Source organism: Heterodontus francisci, chromosome 16, assembly GCF_036365525.1.
Source record: "Heterodontus francisci isolate sHetFra1 chromosome 16, sHetFra1.hap1, whole genome shotgun sequence".
NCBI classification, from domain to species: Eukaryota; Metazoa; Chordata; class Chondrichthyes; order Heterodontiformes; family Heterodontidae; genus Heterodontus; species Heterodontus francisci.
In genome coordinates, this window is record NC_090386.1 from 75114262 (window position 1) to 75139235 (window position 24974).

Sequence of the window (24974 nt, forward strand, 5' to 3'; positions counted from 1 at the left end):
CCAAAGAGCATTTTTTAAATTCCTGGGTGGTTTCAGGACAGAGGAAGGCTTGGGCGATTTCACTTTTCACTCCACACAGGTGTGTGGGCAGGTGAGTGCCAAAGATGCCACACACAACTGAGTTGCTATTCTCCCAATGAGTCCACACACACTATGGCTGCGATGAATCTCGGAAGGAACTGGTGAGCGTCATCTCAGGGTAACCAGAAGGCTTACATTTTAGAGCACATTTTAGAGCAACAGCCTGACATAGTCATACTCACGGAATCATACCTTACAGACAATGTCCCAGACAAAGCCATCACCATCCCCGGGTATGTCCTGTCCCACCGGCAGGATAGACCCACCAGAGGTGGCGGCACAGTAGGGAAGGAGTTGCCCTGGGAGACCTCAACGTCAACTCTGGACCCCATGAAGTCTCATGGCATCAGATCAAACATGGACAAGGAAACCTCCTGCTGATTACCACATACCACCCTCCCTCAGCTGAAGGGTCAGTACTCCTCCATGTTGAACAGCGGGGGCACAGAATGTACTCTGGGTGGGGGACTTCAATGACCATCACCAAGAGTGGCTCGGTCGCACCACTACTGACCAAGCTGGCCGAGTCCTAAAGGACATATCTGCTAGACTGGGTATGCAGCAGGTGGTGAGGGAACCAACAAGAGGGGAAAACATACTTGACCTCGTCCTCACCAATCTGCCTGCCACAGATGCATCTGTCAATGACAGTATTGGTAGGAGTGACCACCGCACATTTGTTGTGGAGACAAAGTCCCGCCTTCACATTGAGGATACCCTCCATCGTGTTGTGTGGCACTATCCGGCAGCAGCAGAATTGTACTCAACCACAATCTGTAACCTCATGGCCCGGCATATCCACCACTCTACCATTACCATCAAGCCTGAAGACCAACCCTGGTTCAATGAAGAGTGCAGGAGGGCATGCCAGGAGCAGCACCAGGTTTACCTCAAAATGAGGGGTCAACCTGGTGAAGCTACAACACAGGATTATCTGCGTGCCAAACTGTATAAGCAGCATGCCATAGACAGAGCTAAGCGATCCCATAACCAACGGATCAGATCTAAGCTCTGCAGTCCTGCCAATTCCAGCCGTGAATGGTGGTGGACAATTAAACAACTAACTGGAGGAGTTGGCTCCACAAATATCCCTATCCTCAATGATGGGGGAGCCCAGCACATCAGTGCAAAAGATAAGGCTGAAGCACTTGCAACAATCTTGAGCCAGAAGTGCCGAGTTGATGATCCATCTCGGCCTCCTCCTGAAGTCCCCAGCGTCAGGAGGTGAAGGTGCTAAATTGGGGGAAGGCTAATTATAACAATATGAGGCAGGAACTGAAGAATTTAGATTGGGGGCGGCTGTTTGAGGGTAAAGCAACATCTGACATGTGGGAGTCTTTCAAACGTCAGTTGATTAGAATCCAGGACCAGCACGTTCCTGTGAGGAAGAAGGATAAGTTTGGCAAGATTCGGGAACCTTGCATAATGCGGGATATTGTGAGCCTCGTCAAAAAGTAAAAGGAAGCATTCGTAAGGGCTGGAAGGCTGGGAACAGACGAAGCCTTTGAGGAAAAAAAGACAGTAGGAAGGAACTTAAGCAAGGAGTCAGGATGGCTAAAAGGGGTCATGAAAAGTCATTGGCAAACAGGATTAAGGAAAATCCCAAGGCTTTCGATACGTATATAAAGAGCAAGAGGGTAACCTGGGAAAGGGTTGGCCCACACAAGGAGAGAGGAGGGAATCTATGTGTGGAGCCGGAGGAAATGGGTGAGGTACTAAATGAGTACTTTGCATCAGTATTCACCAAAGAGAAGGACTTGGTGGATGATGAGTCTAGGGAAGGGAGTGTAGATAGTCTCGGTCTTGTCGTTATCAAAAAGGAGGAGGTGTTGGGCGTCCTGCAAAGCATTAAGGTAGGTAAGTCCCCAGGGCCTGATGGGATCTACCCCAGAATACTGAGGGAAGCAAGGGAAGAAATTGTTGGGGCCTTGACAGAAATCTTTGTATCCTCATTGGCTACAGGTGAGGTCCCAGAGGACTGGAGAATAGCCAATGTTGTTCCTTTGTTTAAGAAGGGTAGCAAGGATAATCCAGGAAATTATAGGCCGGTGAGCCTTACGTCAGTGGTAGGGAAATTATTAGAGAGGATTCTTCGGGACAGAATTTACTCCCATTTGGAAACAAACAAACTTATTAGCAAGAGGCAGGATGGTTTTGTGAAGGGGAGGTCGTGTCTCACTAAATTGATCGAGTTTTTTGAGGAAGTGACGAAGATGATTGATGAAGGAAGGGCGGTGGATGTTGTCTATATGGACTTCAGTAAAGCCTTTGACAAGGTCCCTCATGGCAGACTGGTACAAAAGGTGAAGTCACACGGGATCAGAGGTGAGCTGGCAAGATGGATACAGAACTGGCTCGGTCATAGAAGACAGAGGGTAGCAGTGGAAGGGTGCTTTTCTGAATGGAGGGCTGTGACTAGTGGTGTTCCACAGGGATCAGTGCTGGGACCTTTGCTGTTTGTAGTATATATAAATGATTTGGAGGAAAATGTAGCTGGTCTGATTCGTAAGTTTGTGGACGACACAAAGGTTGGTGGAGTTGTGGATAGTAATGAGGATTGTCAGAGGATACAGCAGGATATAGATCGGTTGGAGACTTGGGCGGAGAAATGGCAGATGGAGTTTAATCTGGACAAATGTGAGGTGATGCATTTTGGAAGATCTAATGCAGGTGGGAGGTATACAGTAAATGGCAGAACCCTTAGGAGTATTGACAGGCAGAGAGATCTGGGCGTACAGGTCCACAGGTCACTGAAAGTGGCAACGCAGTTGGATAAGGTAGTCAAGAAGGCATACGGCATGCTTGCCTTCATCGTTCGGGGCACGGAGTATAAAAATTGGCAAGTCATGCCGCAGCTGTACGGAACTTTAGTTAGGCCACACTTAGAATATTGCGTACAATTCTGGTCACCACACTACCAGAAGGACGTGGAGGCTTTGGAGAGAGTACAGAAGAGGTTTACCAGGATGTTGCCTGGTCTGGAGGGCATTAGCTATGAGGAGAGGTTGGATAAAATCAGATTGTTTTCACTGGAACGACGGAGGTGGAGGGGCGACATGATAGAGGTTTACAAAGTTATGAGCGGCATGGACAGAGTGGATAGTCAGAAGCTTTTTCCCAGGGTGGAAGAGTCAGTTACTAGGGGACATAGGTTTAAGGTGTGAGGGGCAAAGTTTAGAGGGGATGTGCGAGGCAAGTTCTTTACACAGAGGGTGATGTGTGCCTGGAACTTGCTGCCGAGGGAGGTGGTGGAAGCAGGCACGATAGCGACGTTTAAGAGGCATCTTGACAAATACATGAATAGGATGGGAATAGAGGGATACGGTCCCCGGAAGTGCAGAAGGTTTTAGTTTAGGCAGGCATCAAGATCGGCACAGGCTTGGAGGGCCAAATGGACTGTTCCTGTGCTGTACTGTTCTTTGTTCTTTATCACAGATGGTAGACTTCAGCCAATTCGATTCACTCCACGTGATATTAAGAAACAACTGAAGACACTGGATACTGCAAAGCTATGGGCCCTAACAATATTCCGACAATAGTACTGAAGACCTGTGCTCCAGAATTTGCCGTGCCCTTAGCCAAGCTGTTCCAGTACAGCTACAACTCTGGCATCTACCCTGCAATACAGAAAATTGCCCAGATTGTGCACAAAATTGTACACAAAATTGTACACAAAAAGCAGGACTAGTCCAACCCGGCCAATTACCGCCCCATCAGCATACTCTCAATGATCAGTAAAGTGGTGCAAGGTGTCATCAACAGTGCCATCAAACGACACTTGCTCTGCAATAACCTGCTCAGTGATGCTCAGTTTGGGTTCCGCCAGGGCCACTCAGCTCCTGACCTCATTACAGCCTTGGTTCAAACATGGACAAAAGAGCTGAACTCAAGAGGTGAATTGAGAGTGACTGCTCTTGACATTCAATGGCATTGCCATCGCTGAATCCCCCACTATCAACATCCTAGGGGCTACCATTGACCAGAAACTGAACTGGAGTAGCCATATAAATACCATGGCTACAAGAGCAGCTCAGAGGCTATTAATCCTGCGGTGAGTAACTCACCTCCTGACTCCCCAAAGCCTGTCCACCATCTACAAGGCACAAGTCAGGAGTGTGATGGAATACTCTCCACTTGCCTGGATGGGTGCAGCCCCAACAACACTCAAGAAGCTCAACACCATCCAGGACAAAGCAGGCCGCTTGATTGGCACACCATCTACAAACATTCACTCCCTCCACCACCGACGCACAGTGGCAGCAGTGTGTACCATCTACAAAATGCACTGCAGCAATGCACCAAGGCTCTTTAGACAGCACCTTCCAAACCCGCGACCTCTACCAACTAGAAGGACAAGGGCAGCAAATGCATGAGAACACCATCACCTGCAAGTTCCCCTCAAAGTCACATACCATCCTGTCTGAACTATATTGCCGTTCCTTCACTATCGCTGGGTCAAAATCCTGGAATTCCCTTCCTAACAACACTGTGGGTGTACCTACCCCACATGGACTGCAGCGGTTCAGGAAGGCAGCCCACCACCACCTTCTCATGGGCAATTAGGGATGGGCAATAAATGCTGGCCTGGCCAGCAACACCCATATCCCATGAATGAATAAAAAAAACTTGGGTTTTGTACAGCAGCTTTCTTCTTGACTTTCAGCTATCTTGATTCTTTGAGTTCAGATTTCCACACAGTCGTGGTATTCAAGTGAGACCAACAAATCCCAATGGGAAATCCTTTACTACCTTCAAAAAGCAGGATGTTATCCAATCTGCTCCTTCCTATGTCCAATCTCTATAACCATTCTCAGCCCCTTTCTCACTCTTTCTTCCTACATAACAGTAACAACACTTCAAAAAGTATTTCATTGTCTGTAAAACACTTTGGATGTCCTGAAGTCATGAAAGCCTTTTTTTTCCAAATGCAGCATCTCGTAATTTTGAATTTTTGAGCAGAGAAGGAAGTAACTTTGAGGTGGCAAGATGTTGGCAATATTTCTTACAATACTGAGCAATGCAATCATTTATTATTACAAACTATCAATTAAAGGTGGTGAATATTACTGAAGAAGCTCTTTGACTACCTTTAACCTGTGGTCATCAACATCTACAATTGTGGATACACGAATGAGCATTGGATTGCGTCTGTCTACAGCTTCCAGCTTCATGTTTTTCTGGAAACCATGTGGAGGACGCTGAAACATAAGGAGATAAGGTCCAACTATGTTCAAACCTTCAAAATTATTGTTCCAGAAAAAGGTACAAATGTGAAGCTCTTTTTAGAAACACTTTGAACAACTTTAGTAAATACGAAAAACATTTCACTTACAACTTTAAATGCACGAGCAGGAGCAGCAGAAGATCCAGTTTCTTCCAAATATTTATCCCAAGAAAAATGCTCTGGGTGAGGGTAACCTAGGATATCAGAAATTGAGAAAGACTATTCATCTCTGTACCAAGGAGTAGACTTTTGGGTAGATTTTAACTTCCGAGCCTAATCTGCATGTCTCAAGTCAGTTTCCCGCCTGAAATCTGCAGGAAGTAACAGCTGGCCTGCAGATGGCAGGAGGTCACCGCTGGGATCCAAATAAATCGTCCCGCCACTCGGTCAGAGCAGAGAGGGGTGGGAGGGGCAGGGGAGGCCCAAACTCTCTTTGTGCGGCCAAAAGGATCAATCGTGTTCTTCTGGCTGCACAAGATAAGTCAAAAAATGCAACAAGACATATCTCCTTGGCTATCTTGTCTCCCTGACTCTTCTACCCTCTAAGTGGACCTTGTGCGAAAGCCATACCACTTCCCCACCCAAGTCCAACCCCAGTGATCTCATCAGAGCTCAGTCTGCAGATTTAAGGAAGCACCCCAGTGGTTTCTAGTGGGTGGTGTTCTCACCTGCTCAAAAGCAGGGTAAAATTGTAGCCCATAGAGATCAGTATAGGATGTTGACAAATCAATGATTTTAACTGTCCACGTACCTGGTTTCTGCCAAGCAGACAAGTTGAAAATCAGCCTTATATTTCAGGGTTGTACAGTCTGGATGTGTACTGGAGGACTAGAGAGTGCCCAATGTAATACCCAATTTTAAAAAGGAAGGTAGGGGGGGCGGGGATAATCAAGTTAATTACAAATATGTAGGGAAAGTTTTAGAGTCTTTCGTTAAGAATGAAATCATATCTAGATAAAGAGTAGAAGCAACCAGTATGGATCTCAAAAGGGATAATCATGCTTTGCAATCCTGACAGAATTCTTTGAGGATGTAATGGACATGGAAGATGGGGGAAATGCAGTGGATGTAGCGTATTTAGATTTTAGAAAAGCCTTTGACAAGGTAACACAAGGGAGAATATCAAAGAAGATTAAAGGTTATGGAATTAGGGGGAGGAGAGAAAACTGGATTAAAGATTGGTTAGAAAGAAAAAAGCAGACACGGGTTAAGTGCAGTTTTTCAGAGTGGTTCAACCTACAATGCCAACTTGCATTTATATAGCACCACTAACATGATAAAATGTCCCAAGGCACTTTAAAGGAGCGTTACCGAACAAAGTCTGACACTGAGCCGCATAAAGAAGTATTAGGCCAGATGACCTAAAACTTGGTCATAGAGGTAGGTTTTAAGGAGCATCTTAAAGGTGAAAAGAGAGGTAGCGAGGTAGAGAGATTTAGGAAGGAAAACCTAGGGCCTTGACAGCTGAAGGCATAGACACCAATGATGGAGCAATTAAAATTGGGAATGCTCAAGAGGCCAGAATTAGTGGAGCGCAGAGATCTTGGGGGACTGTAGGACTGGAGGAGAGAACAAAATGAGCAGTCATATTCCAGCTCTGGGGCCACTTCTGTTCACTATGTAGATCAATTATTTGGATATAGACCTAGACAGTATCATGTCAAAACTTGCAGATGATACTTAATTTGGAGGTGTAGTTTGTTCTATCGATGACCAAAAAAGAAGCTACGAAGGAATATTGATGGGGGAATGGGCTAAAAAGTGTCAGATGGAGTTCAACTTCAGCAAGTGTGAGGTGATATATTCTGGTGAAAAAAATTAATAGCAGTAATTATATTCTTAATGGAAGTAGACTCGGTGTTGTGGAAGAACAGCGGAATTTGGGGGTATAACTTTACAAGATATTAAAAGCAGTGAGTTTCTGCTCTGTCTTTCATTTGAGGTCTGCCCCAGCCCAAAGTCCACTATGTTTTCCCCTTGGCTGTGGCTGCAAACCTTCCCCACAGTCCCCACATCTCTCTGTTACTCCCTCACTACTAGCATTCCTTTTACCACCTCTTCATGACCCGCCCTCACCCAGTCATTTGAACTGCGGGTGAAATTGGAAACTTCAAATTTTGTATAGTTAAGTATTGATTGTCTCTGCTTACCTTGTGGAGGTGTCAGGGGTTTTCCATGTTGCTGGCACCAACCTACAGGATGGATATATGGGCTGCTGGCATCACACCTAGTAGAAATAAATGTGAGTTAGAGGAAGGTTACACAGCCATCCTCTTGGCTCGATGTGCTGAAACAATTGGCACATTGTCATTGTCATTTTCAATTAACAACAGGAAATGAAACAATCAAGATTTAAGTTACATTTACAATAGTGTATTAAAATTAGGAGAGCACATGTGGCAGCATCAGCTGCCTTGTGAGATTTAAAAGATTCAGTATTAGTTTTTCAAAGTGCCCAGGAGACCCAACAGAACATTACCATTTTTCAAACTCAGCTTCAAGCTGTACCGGAGTTATACTCTAACCAGTGCACTGTCCAAGTGATGTGAGACAACTTTCTAGAGATGAAAAATGTAGCTGCAACTATAGCATTTTGGAGAGTACTCAAAGTTTCAATATTCTAACCGTATTATTAATTCCATTCATTTGGGATGATGATTAACTGAAACCATCGGACAATGTAATATTGAAAATACCTTAAACATTATAGCTGTCAAAATGGGTGTAATGTAATTTTCTGCTCTCAATTGCTCACAGAACAAATTCTTGAGCTTAACTATGTGAGTATCAGACACCAAATGGAGGTATTTAACCAAATGAGAGTGGGAAATCAAGAGCAAGACATGTTGGGCTACTCTTACTCTCATGAAGCTCCTCATGGCTCAAGAGTTGCATTGGCTGCCAACTGCCAAACTTTTCAGGTGGGGTTTGATGCTTAAGCATGAAGAGAAAAGGTTAACAAAATATTAAAAGGGAAAAATATGAATAAATAAAACCACCTCAGCATAACTCAAAAAAATAAATGACATTTATATGAGAAAATTTATCCCATCCATCTGTTCTTATGTCCCTTTCTTATTTTTCTATCAGTTATGCTCTGGCAGTATTTTTTCTTCCATCTTTCTTCTTTTCTGCTTCTTTCCTCAATACTTTTCATGCTCCCTTTGAATTTATTTTCTCTCTTAACTTTTCCAGAATCCATGACAAAATGCAAAGCCTACCAGTAATAAAAACAAGTTAGGCACAGTTAGGGCAGCACAGTGGCGCAGTGGTTAGCACTGCAGCCTCCCAACTCCAGGGACCTGGGTTCGATTCTGGGTACTGCCTGTGCGGAGTTTGCAAGTTCTCCCTGTGACCGCATGGGTTTCCGCCGGGTGCTCCGGTTTCCTTCCACAGCCAAAGACTTGCAGGTTGATAGGTAAATTGGCTATTGTAAATTGCCCCTAGTGTAGGTAGGTGGGTAGGGAATATGAGATTACTGCAGGGTTAGTATAAATGGGTGGTTTTTGGTTGGCACAGACTCGGTGGGCCGAAGGGCCTGTTTCAGTGCTGCATCTCTAAATATAAATAAATAAATGCTGGAAATACTCAGCAGGTCTGGCAGCATCTGTGGAGAGAGAAGCATAGTTAACGTTTCGGGTTGGTGACCCTTCTTCGGAACTGGCAAATATTAGAAATGTCAAAGGTTATAAGCAAGTAAAGCAGGGGTGGGGCAAGAGATAACAAAGGAGAAGGTGTAGATTGGACAAGACCACAGAATAGCTGACCAAAAGGTCAGGGAGCAAAGGCAAACAATATGTTAATGGTGTGTTGAAAGACAAAGCATTAATACAGATAGGGTGTTAATGGACTGAAGATTGAACAGCAGCAAGTACAAACATGAAAAAAAAGTGGGTGAGCAAACTAAGATGAAATGAAATAAACATACAAAAAAAAAGGAAAAATAACTAAAAGTAAAATGGGGGGGCCCGTCATACTCTAAAATTATTGAACTCAATGTTCAATCCGGCAGGCTGTAGTGTGCCTAATCGATAAATGAGATGCTGTTCCTCGAGCTTGCGTTGATGTTCAGTGGAACACTGCAGCAAGCCCAGGATAGAGATGAGAGCAGGGGGGAGTGTTGAAATGGCAAGCAACCGGAATCTCAGGGTCCTGCTTGCGGACTGAGCGGAGGTGTTCCGCAAAGCGGTCTCCCCAATGTAGAGGAGACCACATTGTGAGCAGCGAATACATTATACTACATTGAAAGAAGTACAAGTAAATTGCTGCTTCACCTGAAAGGAGTGTTTGGAGCCTGGGATAGAGAGGAGGTAAATAGGCAGGTATTACACCTCCTGCGATTGCAGGGGAAGGTGCCATGGGAAGGGGACGAAGTGGTGGGGGTAATGGAAGAGTGGACCAGGGTGTCGCGGAGGGAACGATCCCTTCGGAATGCTGACAAGGGAAGGGAGGGGAATATGCGTTTGGTAGTGGCATCACGCTGGAGGTGGTGGAAATGGCGGCGGATGATCCTTTGGATATGGAGTGGAAAGTGAGGACAAGGGGAACCCTGTCACGGTTCTGGGAGGGAGGGGAAGGGGTGAGGGTAGAGGTGCGGGAAATGGGTCAGACACGGTTGAGGGCCCTGTCAACAACGGGGGGTGGAATCCTCGGTTGAGGAAAAAGGAAAACATATCAGAAGCCTACCAGTAATCGTATGTGTCATCCCAATTATCAAAATGCACCAGGAACCTGTTTTCAACTATATCTGTCACTGTAGCAACACAAATCAAGGATGGATTCATTCTATCAACTGCTTCCAGTTTCATTCCAACACGAAATCCCAAAGGGGTAACCATCTGAAAAAAAACTTATCATTAAAATATTGTTAGATTCAACCATTTTTCCTAGTAATAGTCAAACTCTATTGCAAAAATGGCTCTGCTGTTCCAAACAGCACCTTTTAACAATCCCTTTTACTAGTTTCAAACTCCTTCTTGGTCAGTATTCGAAATACAAGAATCATGGAAAGATTAGAACTACTGGAGTCCCAATTAGGCTGTATACATGTGTACTTTTAATTGTAATTTTTCATAACTCTTAGGAACAACATCAGTCATAAACACATTAAAACTCCTCTACTTCTCTTTTCTCCAACAAAGCGCCTTACCCATTCAATTATATACTTTTTCCATTTCTCTCAACTTCATGGCCTCTCTGAGTAAGATTGTCAAATAAATGCTTGCAAGTGCTGAAGGAATGGGAGTAATCTATTCAGCCTTTCAAACCTGTTCTGCCAATGAATTAGATCATGGTTAAGAATATAAGAAAGTAAGAAATTGGAGGAGGATAGACCATTTGGCCCCTCAAGCCTGCTCCACCATTCAATGAGATCATGGTTGATCTTCTGCCTCAACTCCACTTTCCACCCGTTCCCCATTGATTCCCCGAGAGACCAAAAATGCACCTTAACCTTGAATATTCTCAATTATGGAGTTCACAACCCCCTGGGGTAGAGAATAGAAACATAGAATGGTTACAGCACAGACAGAGGCCATTCAGCCCATCGTGTCCATGCTGGCTCTCCGTGACAGCAACTCACCTAGTCCCACTCCCCTGCCTTTTCCCTGTAGCTCTGAAAAATCTTTATTTTCATATAATTATCCAATTCTCTTTTGAAGGCCTCAATTGAATCTGTCTCCACCACACTCTCAGTCAGTGCACTGGAGATCCTAACCACTTGCGTAAAAAGTATTTCCTCATTTCACCGTTGGTTCTTTTGCCAATCAGCTTAGATCAGTATCCTCTGGTTCTCGACCCTTCCGCCAATGGGAACAGTTTCTCCCTCCCTACTCTGTCATAATTTTGAACACTTCTATCAAATCTCCTCTCAACCTTCTCTTCTCCAAGGAGAAAAGCCCCAGCTTCACCAATCTATCCACGTAACTGAAGTTCCTCATCCCTGGAAACATGCTTGTAAATCTTTTCTGCACCCTCCCTAATGCCTTCACATCCTTTCTAAAGTGTGGTGCCCAGAACTGAACACAATACTTCAATTGAGGCCGAACCAGTGTTTTATATAGATTTATTATAACTGCCTTGTTTTTGTACTCTATGTCACTATTTATAAGGCCCAGGATCCCTAATGCTTCATTAATTGCTTTCTCAACCTGACTTGCCACCTTCAATGATTTATGCACATATGCCTCCAGGTCCCTCTGCTCTTGCATCCCCTTTAGAATTGCACCCTTTAACCAGGGACTCGGGCCTGGTCGGGCTCGGGCCCGCTGTGGTTTGGTCGGGATTGGGTCGGGTTCATTTTGCCGACCTAAAGCAGGCCTCTATTCCGTGGTGTGTAGCAAGGTCAGGCTTCAGCAAGGAAGTTACACCACTCCAAGAAGAAAGGTCGCCCTCGGATCAACACTTGCCGTACCACTGACCTAGAAAGGACCCAGGAATTTCTCAACATCCTTGATCAGGATCTTTCAGACAACAATGCCAAAGGCCAGAGTGCGGTGTCAAAGTGGGATCATCTGCCTGTCACCATGTATAATTCTGCACTCACTACATATGGGAAAAGAGATTGGAGGAATGCTGACTGGTTTGAGGCTTATTGGACTGAAATGCAGTCAGTCACTGCAACCAAGAGGAGAGCCCTCAAGGGGTGGCACAGTGGCGCAGTGGTTAGCACCGCAGCCTCACAGCTCCAGCGACCCGGGTTCAATTCTGGGTACTGCCTGTGTGGAGTTTGCAAGTTCTCCCTGTGTCTGCGTGGGTTTCCTCCGGGTGCTCCGGTTTCCTCCCACAGCCAAAAGACTTGCAGGTTGACAGGTAAATTGGCCATTATAAATTGCCCCTAGTATAGGTAGGGGAATATAGGGACAGGTGAGGATGTGGTAGGAATATCGGATTAGTGTAGGATTGGTATAAATGGGTGGTTAATGGTCGGCACAGACTCGGTGGGCCGAAGGGCCTGTTTCAGTACTGTATCTCTAAATCAAAATCAAATCAATGAACTATGGAGAAGGACGATGTAGGTGTAGAGATCAGGGAGGGGGATTGTGATATACTTGAACATATTAGCATTGAAAAGGAGGAAGTATTAGCTGTTTTAGCGGGCTTAGAGGTGGATAAATTCCCAGGCCCAGGTGAGATGTTTCCCAGGCTGTTATGTGAGGCAAGGGAGGAGATAGCAGGGGCTCTGACACAAATTTTCAAATCCTCTCTGGCCACAGGAGAGGTACCAAAGGATTGGACGACAGCGAATGTGGTACCATTATTTAGGAAGGGTAGCAAGGATAAACCAGGTAGTTACAGGCCAGTGAGTCTAACATCAGTTGGGAAATTATTGGAAAAAATTCTGAGGGACAGGATTAATCTCCACTTGGAGAGGCAGTTTTAATCAGGGATAGTCAGCATGGCTTTGTCGGGAGAGATCGTGTCTGACTAACTTGATTGAATTTTTTTCAGGTGGTGACAAAATGTGTAGATGAGGGTAAAGCAGTTGATGTAGTCTACATGGACGTCAGTAAGGCTTTCGATAAGGTCCCACAGCTTAGAGGCCTGCTTTAGGTTGGGAGAAAGAACCCAACCCGAACCCGACAAACTACAGCGAACCCGAGCCCGACCCGGCCCGAGTCCCTCCGATTTTGCCCCGGCCCGACCCGACCCGAGCCTGACCTGACAATCCCTTCACTTACCTTCCTGACACCAAACCTGCAAGAAGCTGCAGCGCATGCGTGATGACGTCATAGTGATGTCACTCACTCATTGCGCAGACTCAGTTTTGTCCCGGACTCCCAGTTCAGGTAAGTTTTTTAAATTCCAATACTTACCGGCAGAGCACTTGCCGTAAGTGTCCGGCCCGACCCAACCCGACCCGACTCGACCTGGACTCGGCCTGACCCGACCCGAGCCCGAAGGCAAGCCCCAGAAGATGGGCCCGACATGACCCAAACCCAACACGTCGTCGGGTCCCGTCGAGTTCGGGTCGGGTAGCTAGCCTCTACCACAGCTGGAGTACTCTGTACAGTTCTGGGCACCACACTATAGGTAGGATGTGATTGAACTGGAGAGGGTGCAGAGGAGATTCACCAGGATGTTGCCTGGGCTGGAACATTTCAGCTATGAAGAGAGACTGAAAAGGCTAGGGTTATTTTCCGTCGAGCAGAGAAGACTGAGGGGGGTTATGATTGAGGTAAACTAAATTATGAGGGGCATTGATAGGTTAGATAGGAAGAAACCTTTTCCCTTAGCGGAGGGGTCAATAACCAGGAGGCATAGATTTAAGGTAAGGTGCAGGAGGTTTAGAGGGGATTTGAGGAAATAAATTTTCACCCAGAGAGTGGTTAGAATCTGGAACACACTGCCTGAAGAGGTGGTAGAGGCAGGAACCCTCACAACTTTTAAGAAGTATTTAGATGAGCACTTGAAACGCCGTAGCATACAAGGCTATGGGCCAAGTGCTGGAAAGTTGGATTAGAATAGTTAGGTGCTTGATGGCCAACACAGACACGATGGGGCAAGGGGCCTATTTCTGTGCTGTATAACTCAATGACTCTATAACTACAAATAAGTCTCCAGCAAACAAAACCTAGATGCTTTCAGAGCTGCCAGAACCAAGTCGTAGCAGGCTGCTCGGCACTGCACCAATCGATACTGGTTGAAACTCTGCAACAGCAAACAAACTGCTGCTAAATCCAGGAATGTTAGAGGAATGTATGAAGGAATTAAGAAAGCAATGGGCCCAGCAGCAACCAAATCAGCTCCCTTGAATCTAGCAAGCAGATGGAAAGGTGAGTGGAATCTTACCTCGAGCTCTATGCAATGAGGAACGTTGTCACTGAAGTAGCTTTCAGCGCCATTCCAGACTTTCCTGTCATGCAGGAGCTGGACAATGAGCCCACGATCGTAGAGCTCAACAAGGCCATTGACTATCTCACCAATAGTAAAGCCTGAGGAAAACATGGCTTTCCACCTGAAATCATCAAAAATGGAAAACTGGCACTGCTGCAGCATCTCCATGAACGTTTGTGTCCCTGTTGGAAGGAACGATCTGTGCCTCAAGACAAGCGTGATGCAAACATAGTCACCTTATACAAAAACAAAGGGAATCGCAGTGACTGCAACAATAACGGAGGCACCTCTTTGCTAAGTATTGTGAGGAAGGTCTTTCCTCGTGTTGCTCTGACTAGATGGCAGACCCTAGCGTCACGCATCTAACCTGAGTTTCAGTGTGGCTTCAGAACTGGCAGATTGACAGTCAACAAGATTTTCTCACTTTGGCAGTTACAGGAGAAGTGCCACAAACAGGAAGACCACTCTACATTGCCTTCATAAACATCATCAAGGCATATGATCTTGTCAGCAGAGGTGGACTCTTCAAACTGCTTTGGAAAATAGACTGCCCTCCTGGACTTTTGGATGTCATTTCTTCTTTCCACAAGAACAGGCACAGTTCCACTAGTTACAATGGAGTAATATCAGATGTTTTCAAGATCAACAAAGTGAATGCAAGGAGTGTGGAATATAGATTAAGAATGAATGTGAAGAAAACCAAGACAATGGTGATAAGCAGGAACCTAACCCCAGCAGTGAAAATTGAAGTAAATGGACAAGTTCTGGAACAAATGAAAAGGCTTACATACCTTGGGCAGCTTGTCACAGATGATGGGAGTTGTGATTGTGAGATCCGAAGGAGAATTGAGATAGCCAGCTTTGTCAGAATGAAGGACTTGTTAACATCAAAGAAACTGATCCTGAATCTTAGGAAAAGAATGCTGAGGTGCTACATTTTGTCATCTATGTTATATGCCTCGGAGACATAGACAACAAATATAATGGCTATTGATAAGCTGAATGCATTCGAGATGTGGACATATCGGAGGATGTTCCACATATCTTACACAGACAGAAGGACTAATGAGGAAGTGCTGGGAATGGCTGGAGAAAAGAGGAAATTAGTGCATAACATCAAAGAGAGAAAGATATAATACTTCATAAAAGCAGAAGGTAGACAGAGACAATTATTGGAAGTAAAGATTGATGGAAAACATAAGACAGGGAAGCAAAGAAGAAAATGGATGACAGCTATAATGGAGGGGATGCAGTTGACCTATGCAGAATATGTAAAGACAGCACAGGAGAGACAGAGGTGGAGATCCATAACAGTCAACCTTCTGGGAAGAAGATGACACGAACGACCGAACAATGCTGCTGTTATACACTTTCAGCATCTACTCGTATGGCAAAGCCAACAGCAAGATGTTCAACTTGGCAAGACTGTGCGCCAAAACCAAAGTGCGTAAAGTCCTAGTCCATGAGTTGCTATTTGCTGATGACTCCATCCAAGCATCCCATACTGAAGCTCACTTGCAATAGCTTTTGGATCGGTTCGCCCGGGCCTGCAAGGAGTTTGGACTGACAATTAGCGTCAAGAAGACCAAAGTTATGGGCCAGGATGCGTGACTCCACCTTCCATCAACATCGGCAACATCACTCTGAAGTTAGCTTCACATTCCTTGGATCACATCATTAGAGCAGAAGGTAGACAGAGATGATGATCAACAATCATCAGTAACCTGAAATCCGCACCAGGATTGCCAATGTTGCAGCTGTCATGTCAAAGTTGAGAAGGCGAGTGTGGACCAATATCAAACTAACCAATAATACAAAGCTCCGCATGTGCCAGGCTTGTGTTCTCAGCACCCTCACTTACAGGAGCAAAGAATGGACAACTTATGCAAGCTAAGAAAATCAGCTGAATAGCTTCCACCTTCGCTGCCTTAGATGAATATTGGGCATCTCCTTGCAGGACAGAGTGGCAAATACAGAAGTACACCAGGGTTCAGGAATCCTCAGCATGTTTGCCCCCTTGAGTCAGAGGCGACTCCGTTGGCTGGGTCATGTGATTCGAATGGATGACGGCCGCATCCCTAAAGACATGAGCTATGGCAAGCTTGCTATCAGCACGAGACCAACAGGTCGCCCACATCTGCGATACCAGGATGTCTGCAAGCAAGACCTCAAATTGACCGGGATCAGAGTTGATGCATGGGGGAATTCCTTGCTGCTGACCAGAGTTCCTGGAGAATGGCAGTCAGGAAAGGTGTGGAAAAAGCGAGAACAAAAGAAATGACCAGATAGCAGAAAAGAGGGCCCCGTGGAAGGAACCATCAGTTAACCTCGGGCCAACACTATTCATCTGTGCAGCTGCAGAAGAGACTGTTACTCACATGTCGGTCTCTACAGCCACAACAGACCATGTTCAATCTAGAAGTGACATATATCCTGGGTGCATTCCTACATCTCCCAAGACGGATGGATACCATCATTGTTTCTCAGCTGTAACTAAATAGATTCTATCCTTGACCTCTCTCTCTCCAGCACCTTAATGTTCTCCTTAATCAATTCTGCTTCCCTTCCTCCTTGTTTTCCTTCCCTATCTTTCCTGAAAACCTAGTATCCAGGAATATTTAGTCCCCAGTCCTGCCCTTTTTTGAGCCAGGTCTCTATTATCACCATGACATCATATTTCCACGTGGCTATCTGCACCTGCATCTCACCAGCCTTATTTACCACACTCCGCTCATTCATAAACATGTACAGTAAATCTAATTTAGACCTTTATTACATTCCGTCTTACATCGACCCCATCTAATATCTTACCACGTGCTATTTGTTTCTCCCAATTTTCCGCGTACCTCCTTTTTCCCATCCCCCTGCCAAGTTAGGTTAAACCCTCCTGAATAGTGCTAGCAAATCCCCCCACAAGGACATTGGTCCCAGCTCTGCTCAGGTGCAACCCATCTGGCCTGTAAAGGTCCCATCTCCCCCAGAACCAGTCCCAATGTTCCAGAAATCTAAAGGTTTCCCTCCTGCACCATCTCTCTAGCCACAGATTCTATCCTCCTACTTCCATACTCACTTGTGTGTGATACTGGGAGTAATACAAAGATTACTACCTTTGAGGTCCTGCTTGCTAGTTTCTTTCTTAGTTTCCGAAACTCTGCCTGCAGGACCTCATCTCTCTTTCTACCAATGTTGTTGGTACCAATATGGACCACAATGCTGGCTGTTCACCCTAACCCCTCAGAGTGCTCTGCAGCTGCTCAGTGACATCCTTCATCCTGGCACCAGAGTGGAAACATACCATCCTGGAATCATGTCTGCGGCCGCAGAAGTGCCTCTCTGTTCCCCTAACTATCAAATCCCCTTTCACTATTGTTTATCCAATCTTCTTCTTGCCCCTCTGTACAGCTGAGCCACCCATGGTGCTGTGAACAAGGCTTTGGCTGCACACCACAGATGAACCATCACTCTCACCAGTATTCAGAATGGAATACTGGTTGGAGGGCGAGATGCACTCAGGGGACTCCTGCACTACCTACCCTGTCCCTCTCTGCCTGCATGCCCTTAAGCTGTGGGATGACTACATCTAGAAACGTGTTATCCACAAAACTTTCAACCTCGTGGATGTGATGCCGTGACGCTAGCTGCTGTTCAAGCTCCAAAGCCTAGAGCTCGAGCTGCTGCAGCTGACGACACTTCCCGCACATGTGGTTATCCAGGACACGAGAAGCGCCCTGGGATTCCCACATGGCACTTTCCATGGGTTCAAGCTGCCTTGCCATGCCTCTATTTATTAAACTATTAAACTTACTACTTAAATAAAAAAGATTCATTATCTACTCATCAGTCAGCTGCTTCTCCTGTGCTATTTAGTTTATATGGAGGTTGACTGAAATATTTTTACTTAACTCATATTATCTAAAAACCATAGATTTTAATTTATTGAAAAATTCTGACTTCTTTAGTTTTACTATTCCCTTTTATTTAATTTTTTACTTTACCCCCTAGATCTGATTAACTAATTGAGCACTGATTTTAATTATATGATAAATTATCAAACTGAATTTATTTTTTAGCTTTTATACTAATTACTCGATCAAATCTAAATCAAATAGCCTCTATTCCCTCTTTTACAATCTCGTTAGTACTTTGTTTAAACTATTAATTTTGATTAATGCCTCTAGACCGGCTCTACACTAATACTTATTAATTTACCTACTGATATACTTAATCAGATTGAAATTTTTAATTTCTCGGCTCTGTCACACCCACGCAAGCCAAACTTATGAACTATAAAAGGAACTTATGAAGTAAATGTGAAACGGACACTTTTCTTGTTAACAAAATGGAGTAATGGTGATCCTTCCTTTACCGCCAATACAACTAGAACTACAAGAACCCTGAGCTAATTTTCATGTCTGGGCAAGTCTTGGAGAAGTCATTAAAATACAAATGACCTTTCTGGGCACATCCCTGAGAAATCATTAAAATGTAAACCTTTTCTATGGAAACAGCTGCTTCTCTCCAACTGATTGGATTAACAATCCTGTAACAGACTTTATGGCCGGAATTTTAAGCAACCGCAGCAAGCTGGATGGTGGTGGAGGGGTGGCATAAAATGGAGCAGGAGGCTCCAGGAAGCCTTCCCGACCCACTCCCACCTCCGCCCCAATTTACGTAGGGGGGGGGGGGGGGCGAAAACCGGGCCGCCCGCCCAAGCCAATCAAGGCCCTTGGGTTGCCAATTAATGGCCACTTTGCCTGCCTCCACGGGGATTTTACCCATGGCAAGCAGGCATCCTGGAGCCGGGAAATGTTGCCTGATAAAAGCAGGTGGTCTCTCAGTGCTCCGAGTGGGCCCTGACAAACAGGCACAGGGTACCCGTTTGAGGGCCGTCCCCATTTCCCCAACCACCCCAGGATCCAAGTCGCTCCCACCTTCCCCCCAAACGACCACCCTTGCCTCGCCAGGGCCAGATCGATTACCCCCGGCAAGACAAACCAAATTTACCTACACTCTTGGCTCCAAGTCCTCAGCTGGGCTGAATTCCCAGCAGTGGCCACCGCTCCCAGTGGCACTGCTGGGACTAAGAGCTGCCGGCCCGATGATTGGCCCAATGAGGCAGGACTTCCTCCCTCAAGCGGGTGGAAGTCCCACCTTGGGACAATTAAAGCCTGGGTACCCATAAAATGTGTGACGGATCCCCAGGCTAGGCGGAAGCGGATTCGCCACCAACTTTTACGTTGGTGGCCAGCTCCTGTCCACCCGATGTAAAATCCAGCCCTATGACTCCAAACTCGAATTCCAAAAAATGGATGTGGAAAGCCCTACTTTATCAAGATGAGATGAGAATGAATGACACCCGAACTCCATTGTCTAACAATGGCTTCACCATCAGAAACCATTTATGGGGACAATTGAAAGAGAAATCATGGTCACATGACCGAAACTAGGTTTCTGATAAGAAACTTTAATAAAGGTATATTCTGGGCAGACAATGGAGATCTATCTATGCCATCGAAGAGAAGGGACCCTGCCTAAGATTGCCAGCTTTGAACTACATGTAGGCAGCAACTAGAGATGGGCCTTGAACTCCCTACCTGAGAAATCATACCAGGATTTCACCAGTGACCCTTGGCTGGAATTTAACAAAAAGCAGTCTGCAACAATGCATCTGTCTTCCTAAACCTCTCAACTTTTTTTTTCAGTGAACAAGCGTAAGGATTACAGACGTGCACCATTTCAAGTCTTCACCCCGGGGAAAAGCAAGCTTACCAGAGGACTATTTTAAATCATCAGACCTAATGCATGTTATCTTTATGATCTCTATCTTTTCTTGAGTGTGTGTGTATCTGTATGAGTGTGAGAGTGGGTGTTGTTGCGAATATTTCAAGTGTTGTATAATAAACATTTATCTGCCTGTGTGGAGTTTGCAAGTTCTCCCTGTGTCTGCGTGGGTTTTCTCCGGGTGCTCCGGTTTCCTCCCACAAGCCAAAAGACTTGCAGGTTGATAGGTAAATTGGCCATTATAAATTGTCACTAGTATAGGTAGGTGGTAGGGAAATATAGGGACAGGTGGGGATGTTTGGTAGGAATATGGGATTAGTATAGGATTAGTATAAATGGGTGGTTGATGTTCGGCACAGACTCGGTGGGCCGAAGGGCCTGTTTCAGTGCTGTATCTCTAATCTAATCTTTCTTTTAAACTTACGAGAAAATCTGTTATTTGTCTGTTCTTGACAATTAAAGCACGCAGGGGTTTAAAAAAAAAACACCTTTAAAAAAAAATGCTGTCTTCAGTCAGTTGAGAGGTGAAAAAGGGGGAACTATCCCTATCATCTCTCACCTGTCAGTAACAGCTTCTGGGTTGAACGAATGCACTAGTTTAGATAGAAAAAACGAGAAATACTCACCAACCAAACACTTACCTGATTTCCTATGATTTCACGCTTTGACTTGTTTTCTCTTTTTTCCCCAAACGTGGTCACTCTGCTCTGAACCCCCTAGCTCTTTATACCCGCCATCACGCTGTGTTCTGCCACCATTCTTTATCCCCGACATATTTCGGTGTTTCCACTGCTGGTCTCACTCTGCCCTGCCACCACTCTTTATACCTGCTGGTCTCATGCTGGTCTCGCTCTGCTCTGCCACCGCTCTTTATACCCGCTGGTTTCACTCTGCTCTGGCACCGCTCTTTATACCCGCTGGTCTTGCACTGCTCTGCCACCGGTCTTTATACCCGCTGGTCTTGCTCTGCTCTGCCACCGGTCTTTATACCCACTGGTCTCACTCTGCTCTGGCACCGCTCTTTGTACCCGCTGGTCTCGCGCTGGTCTTGCTCTGCTCTGCCACCGCTCTTTATACCCACTGGTCTCGCTCTGCTCTGCCACCTCTGTTTATACCCACTGGTCTCACTCTGCTCTGCCACCGCTCTTTATACCCGCTGGTCTCGCTCTGCTCTGCCACCGCTCTTTATACCTGCTGGTCTCACTGCTGGTCTCGCTCTGCTCCCGCTCTTTAAACCCACTCGTCTAACTTTGCTCTGCCCCCACTCTTTATACCCACTGGTCTTGCTGTGTTCCCGTTGCTGGTTTTGCTCTGCTCTGTTGCTGCTTTTTATACCTGCCAGTCTTGCTGAGAAATCCAAAGACTCACAAACCTCTGAGTGAATAAATTTCTTCTCATCTCAGTGCTAAATGATCAACCCCTTATCCTGAGACTGTGCCCCCATGTTTTAGATTCCCCAACTAGCGGAACCAATCTCTCAGTGTCTACCCTGTCAAGCCCTTTCAGAATCTTGTATGTATCAATGAGATCACCTCTCATTCTTCTAAACTCCAGAGAGTATAGCCCCAAATTATTCAGCCTGTAATCTGTCCCTCAACTCCATTTGCTGCCTTTGATCCATATCCCATAATAACCTTATCTAATAAAAGTCTGTCAATTTCAATTGACCCAACATCCGCTGCCTTTTGGGAGAGAGAATTCAAGATTTCCACTATCCTTTGTGTGAAGAAAGGCTTCTTGATTTCACTCCTGAATGGCCTACTCTAATTTTAACATGTGTCCACTAGTACTTGATTACCCCACCAAAGGTACCTTATCAAATCGTTTTATCATTTTAAACAAATCAATTAGACTTTCCCTCAATCTACTAAATGTATGGGAAAACAAGCCAAGTTTGCATAACCTGTCCTCATAACTTAACCCTTTATGCCCTGGTACTACTCTGGTGTATCTATGATGTACCTCCTCTAAGGCCAATATATCCTTCCTGAGTTGCAGTACTCCAAATGGGGTCTACTGATAGTTCAACTTAGTGGGTGTGATTTCACAGAGCGAAAATAAATTCAGATTGCTAAAAATCAATTCATTTGAGACTGTTACAGCTGACAGGGGGAGGAGACTTCTATCATTTCAGTCAGAATTACATTTGAAACCATCGCCACAAAAGTTAAAGTTGAAGAATAATATGCTAACCTGCTCATTAAAGGAAGAGTATCGGGTTCATAAGACCATAACAAAAGCTAATGGAATCCTAGGTTTTATCAAAACATATATGCAACATAAAAGCTAAGAAGTAATGATGTGCCTACATAAAAAAATTAAGACCTCAGCAAGAATACAGTGTGCAATATTGGGCTTCAAACTATAGGAATGATATTGAGTCTTTATGTAGATTCACTAGCATGCTGTCAGGCATGAGGAAATAATAATATAAAGGAAGACTTGAAAAACTGGAGCTTTTTTATTGATATAATGCAGAATATGAGGTAATATGATAGAAGTGATTAGAATTATGAAAGGATGTGAGACAGCAAATAGAAGTATGCTATTTCTTGTGTTGTAGGGTCTAAAGGGACCACATATACAAAATGTTAAGAGTTAAAATAGAGGGCGAAAAACTTCTTTCTACAGACAGTTGTGAAGCCGTGAATTTCACTTCCAGTGTTAGGAGGCAGAAACTATGTCAATATTCAAGATTAGATTGGATAAGTATATGAAGGAAAAGGAAGAAAGAGATGAGATGGGTAAATGTGATTAAGAATATTTCTTTGTGTGGAGGGTAATCTGCAACACTGACTGGTTGGGCCGAATAGCCTCCAGCTTCTATTTATTTCTATCAGCAAGTCAGTGCACCAATGCCAATGATGTTTATAATACTGGAATATGAACATTATTAAATTCTCAGTTCAAGGTACCAGCAAGGTACCTGGAAATTCCTGGGAGTGATGTTATTGTACAAAATACTTAATGGCTCACATCAAATTCCTCTCTCTGCTGTTTTGATACAGTCATTAGATTTAATACTCCTGTTAAGGTAATGGAGAGAAGAAACAGGACAAAAAAAATTGTGAAGTGACAAGAGGTGGTGGGGCTAAATTTACAGCTAAACATTTAAGTTAACCTACTTAGAACTTAAAGTAGATCAAATAATTAGTTTAAAAAATAAAAATAAACTAAGTTGATTAGATGCATAAACTTCAATTAATTAAATAAATAAAACAAGCTTACATAGGGATGGCAGTGCAGATGATGTGTTATAACCGCAACATGTCGAAGTCTGTGGAGGACATCATGATGTCAAACAACCACTCCTGCAGTAAGTGGCTGCATCTCGAGGAACTTCAGTTCAGAGTTGTTGAGCTGGAGCCTGAGGTGCAGACATTGTGGAAATCAAGGAGAGGGAGAATTACCTGGACACTTTGATCCAGCAAGCAGCCCTTAAGTTAAGTAGTGGAAGCCTCAGCCTTTGCCCTTATCCAACAGATACAAGGTTCTTGCTGCCCGTGTGGATGAGGGCAAAGTTTGTAGGCTGGATGATCAAACTGTCCATGACCCCATGGTACAGACGGCTATTCAAGTGCGGGGTTAAAAAGAAATGTGGCAGTGACAGTATAGACAGGGGAATAGATACTGGGCTAATATTACACAGGTCGCAGGATGGGGGCTGGTATAATTCTGCGAGGAGAGGCCCGCCTCGACCCGTGATGTCAAGAAGAGCCTGCCGCATATTACCGGTGGTGGGGGGGATATCGGTGCTGCCCCCCTGTTGCCTGGTGGCGGACCCTTCATTTCCATATTTAAATTAACATTTAGTAGATGCAAATACACTTACCTGCAGGCAGCAGCCATCCCACACCGATTTTACGGCCGCCATTCATGCTTCGCACGCCTTCGGAACTCCTTTCGAGTTCCGAGGCAAGAACCTGGTGGAGATGGGGGAGGAATAAATTTTTAAGAGCGAAGGGGGGAAAATTTTTTTTATTGGTTGTGTGAATGGTGGGAAGGGGTTGAAGGGCAAAGAGTGCAAAGTTTGGAGTTTAAAGGTCGGGACTGTCAATAATGGTTTTTCGGGGTGGGGAGAGGGTTATAAATTTATTGTGCAATCATTGTGGGGGTGGAAGTGGGGGTTTTATAGTAAATGTAATGTTTTCATTAAAAGTTAAAGTGCTGGTCCCTTTAAAAACTAAAATCTCTGCTAAGGGCTTAAAGCCCTTTAAAAATGGTGCCGGTGCCTGTGCAGTGGTGCCAAACGTCATTGTCGGGGATGCAGCGGCCGAGCCTGTACATCATTGGGGCAGCTGCTCCGCCCCCTCCATTTAAATGAGCTCCTTGCGTAATATCACGGGGGCTCATCGGCGGCACTTCAGTGTCGGAAGGCTGATGAGTTAAAAGTGTGACACCGCGGAGCATAGCGCATGATTAAAATTTAGCCCATTGTCCTCTGGAGCGCGACCAGCAGTTCTGAATGTTGCATTGCCTGCCCGATGTCAGGGTTAAGGACATCTCGCAGCTGGACAAGAAATTGGAGTGACAGGGTGGTGATCCAATTGTTGTGCTCCATGTAGGAAACAAAGATATAGGTACAACTAGGAATGAGCTTCTGCTGAGAGAGCCTGAGGAGCTAGGGTTGAAATTAAAATGCAGAACCTCACAGGTAATAATCTCTGGATTGTTACCTGAACCACGTGCAAATTGGCATAGGGACAAAGAGATTAGAAGATTAAATGTGTGGCTGAAAGAATGGTGTGGGAGCCAGGGGTTTCGATTCATGGGGTACTGGGCACCAGTACTGGGGAAAGAGGAAACTGTTCCATTGAGTCAAGCTCCACTTAAACTTGGCTGCAAACAGTGTCTTGGCAAATCAAATAACAAGGGGGATAGACAGAGATTTAAACTAATGAAGGGGGAATTGGAGGATTCAGGAAAGGGTAAACTCAAAAGCAATAAGGCTGTAGAGCAGAGAAGTGATTGGGTAAAAATAAGCATAGTAGGTCAGGAAAGAGACAGAGAGCTTAATGAAGATAATTGGCCATTAATGACTAGCATGACATCA

At 45.0% G+C, this 24974-nt stretch overlaps 1 protein-coding gene across 1 annotated transcript in view; it reads right to left on the minus strand.

The window, feature by feature from the left end:
• The window catches only part of l3mbtl1 (L3MBTL histone methyl-lysine binding protein 1), a 114612-nt gene that overhangs the window by 38127 nt on the left and 51511 nt on the right, over positions 1–24974 (minus strand). The window contains exons 11-14 of the mRNA XM_068048822.1: positions 9992–10143; positions 7456–7532; positions 5414–5499; positions 5169–5279 (exon numbers count right to left, since the gene is read on the minus strand). Of these exons, the coding sequence (XP_067904923.1) occupies positions 5169–5279; positions 5414–5499; positions 7456–7532; positions 9992–10143 (426 nt within the window). The remainder of the gene's footprint in view (positions 1–5168; positions 5280–5413; positions 5500–7455; positions 7533–9991; positions 10144–24974) is intronic.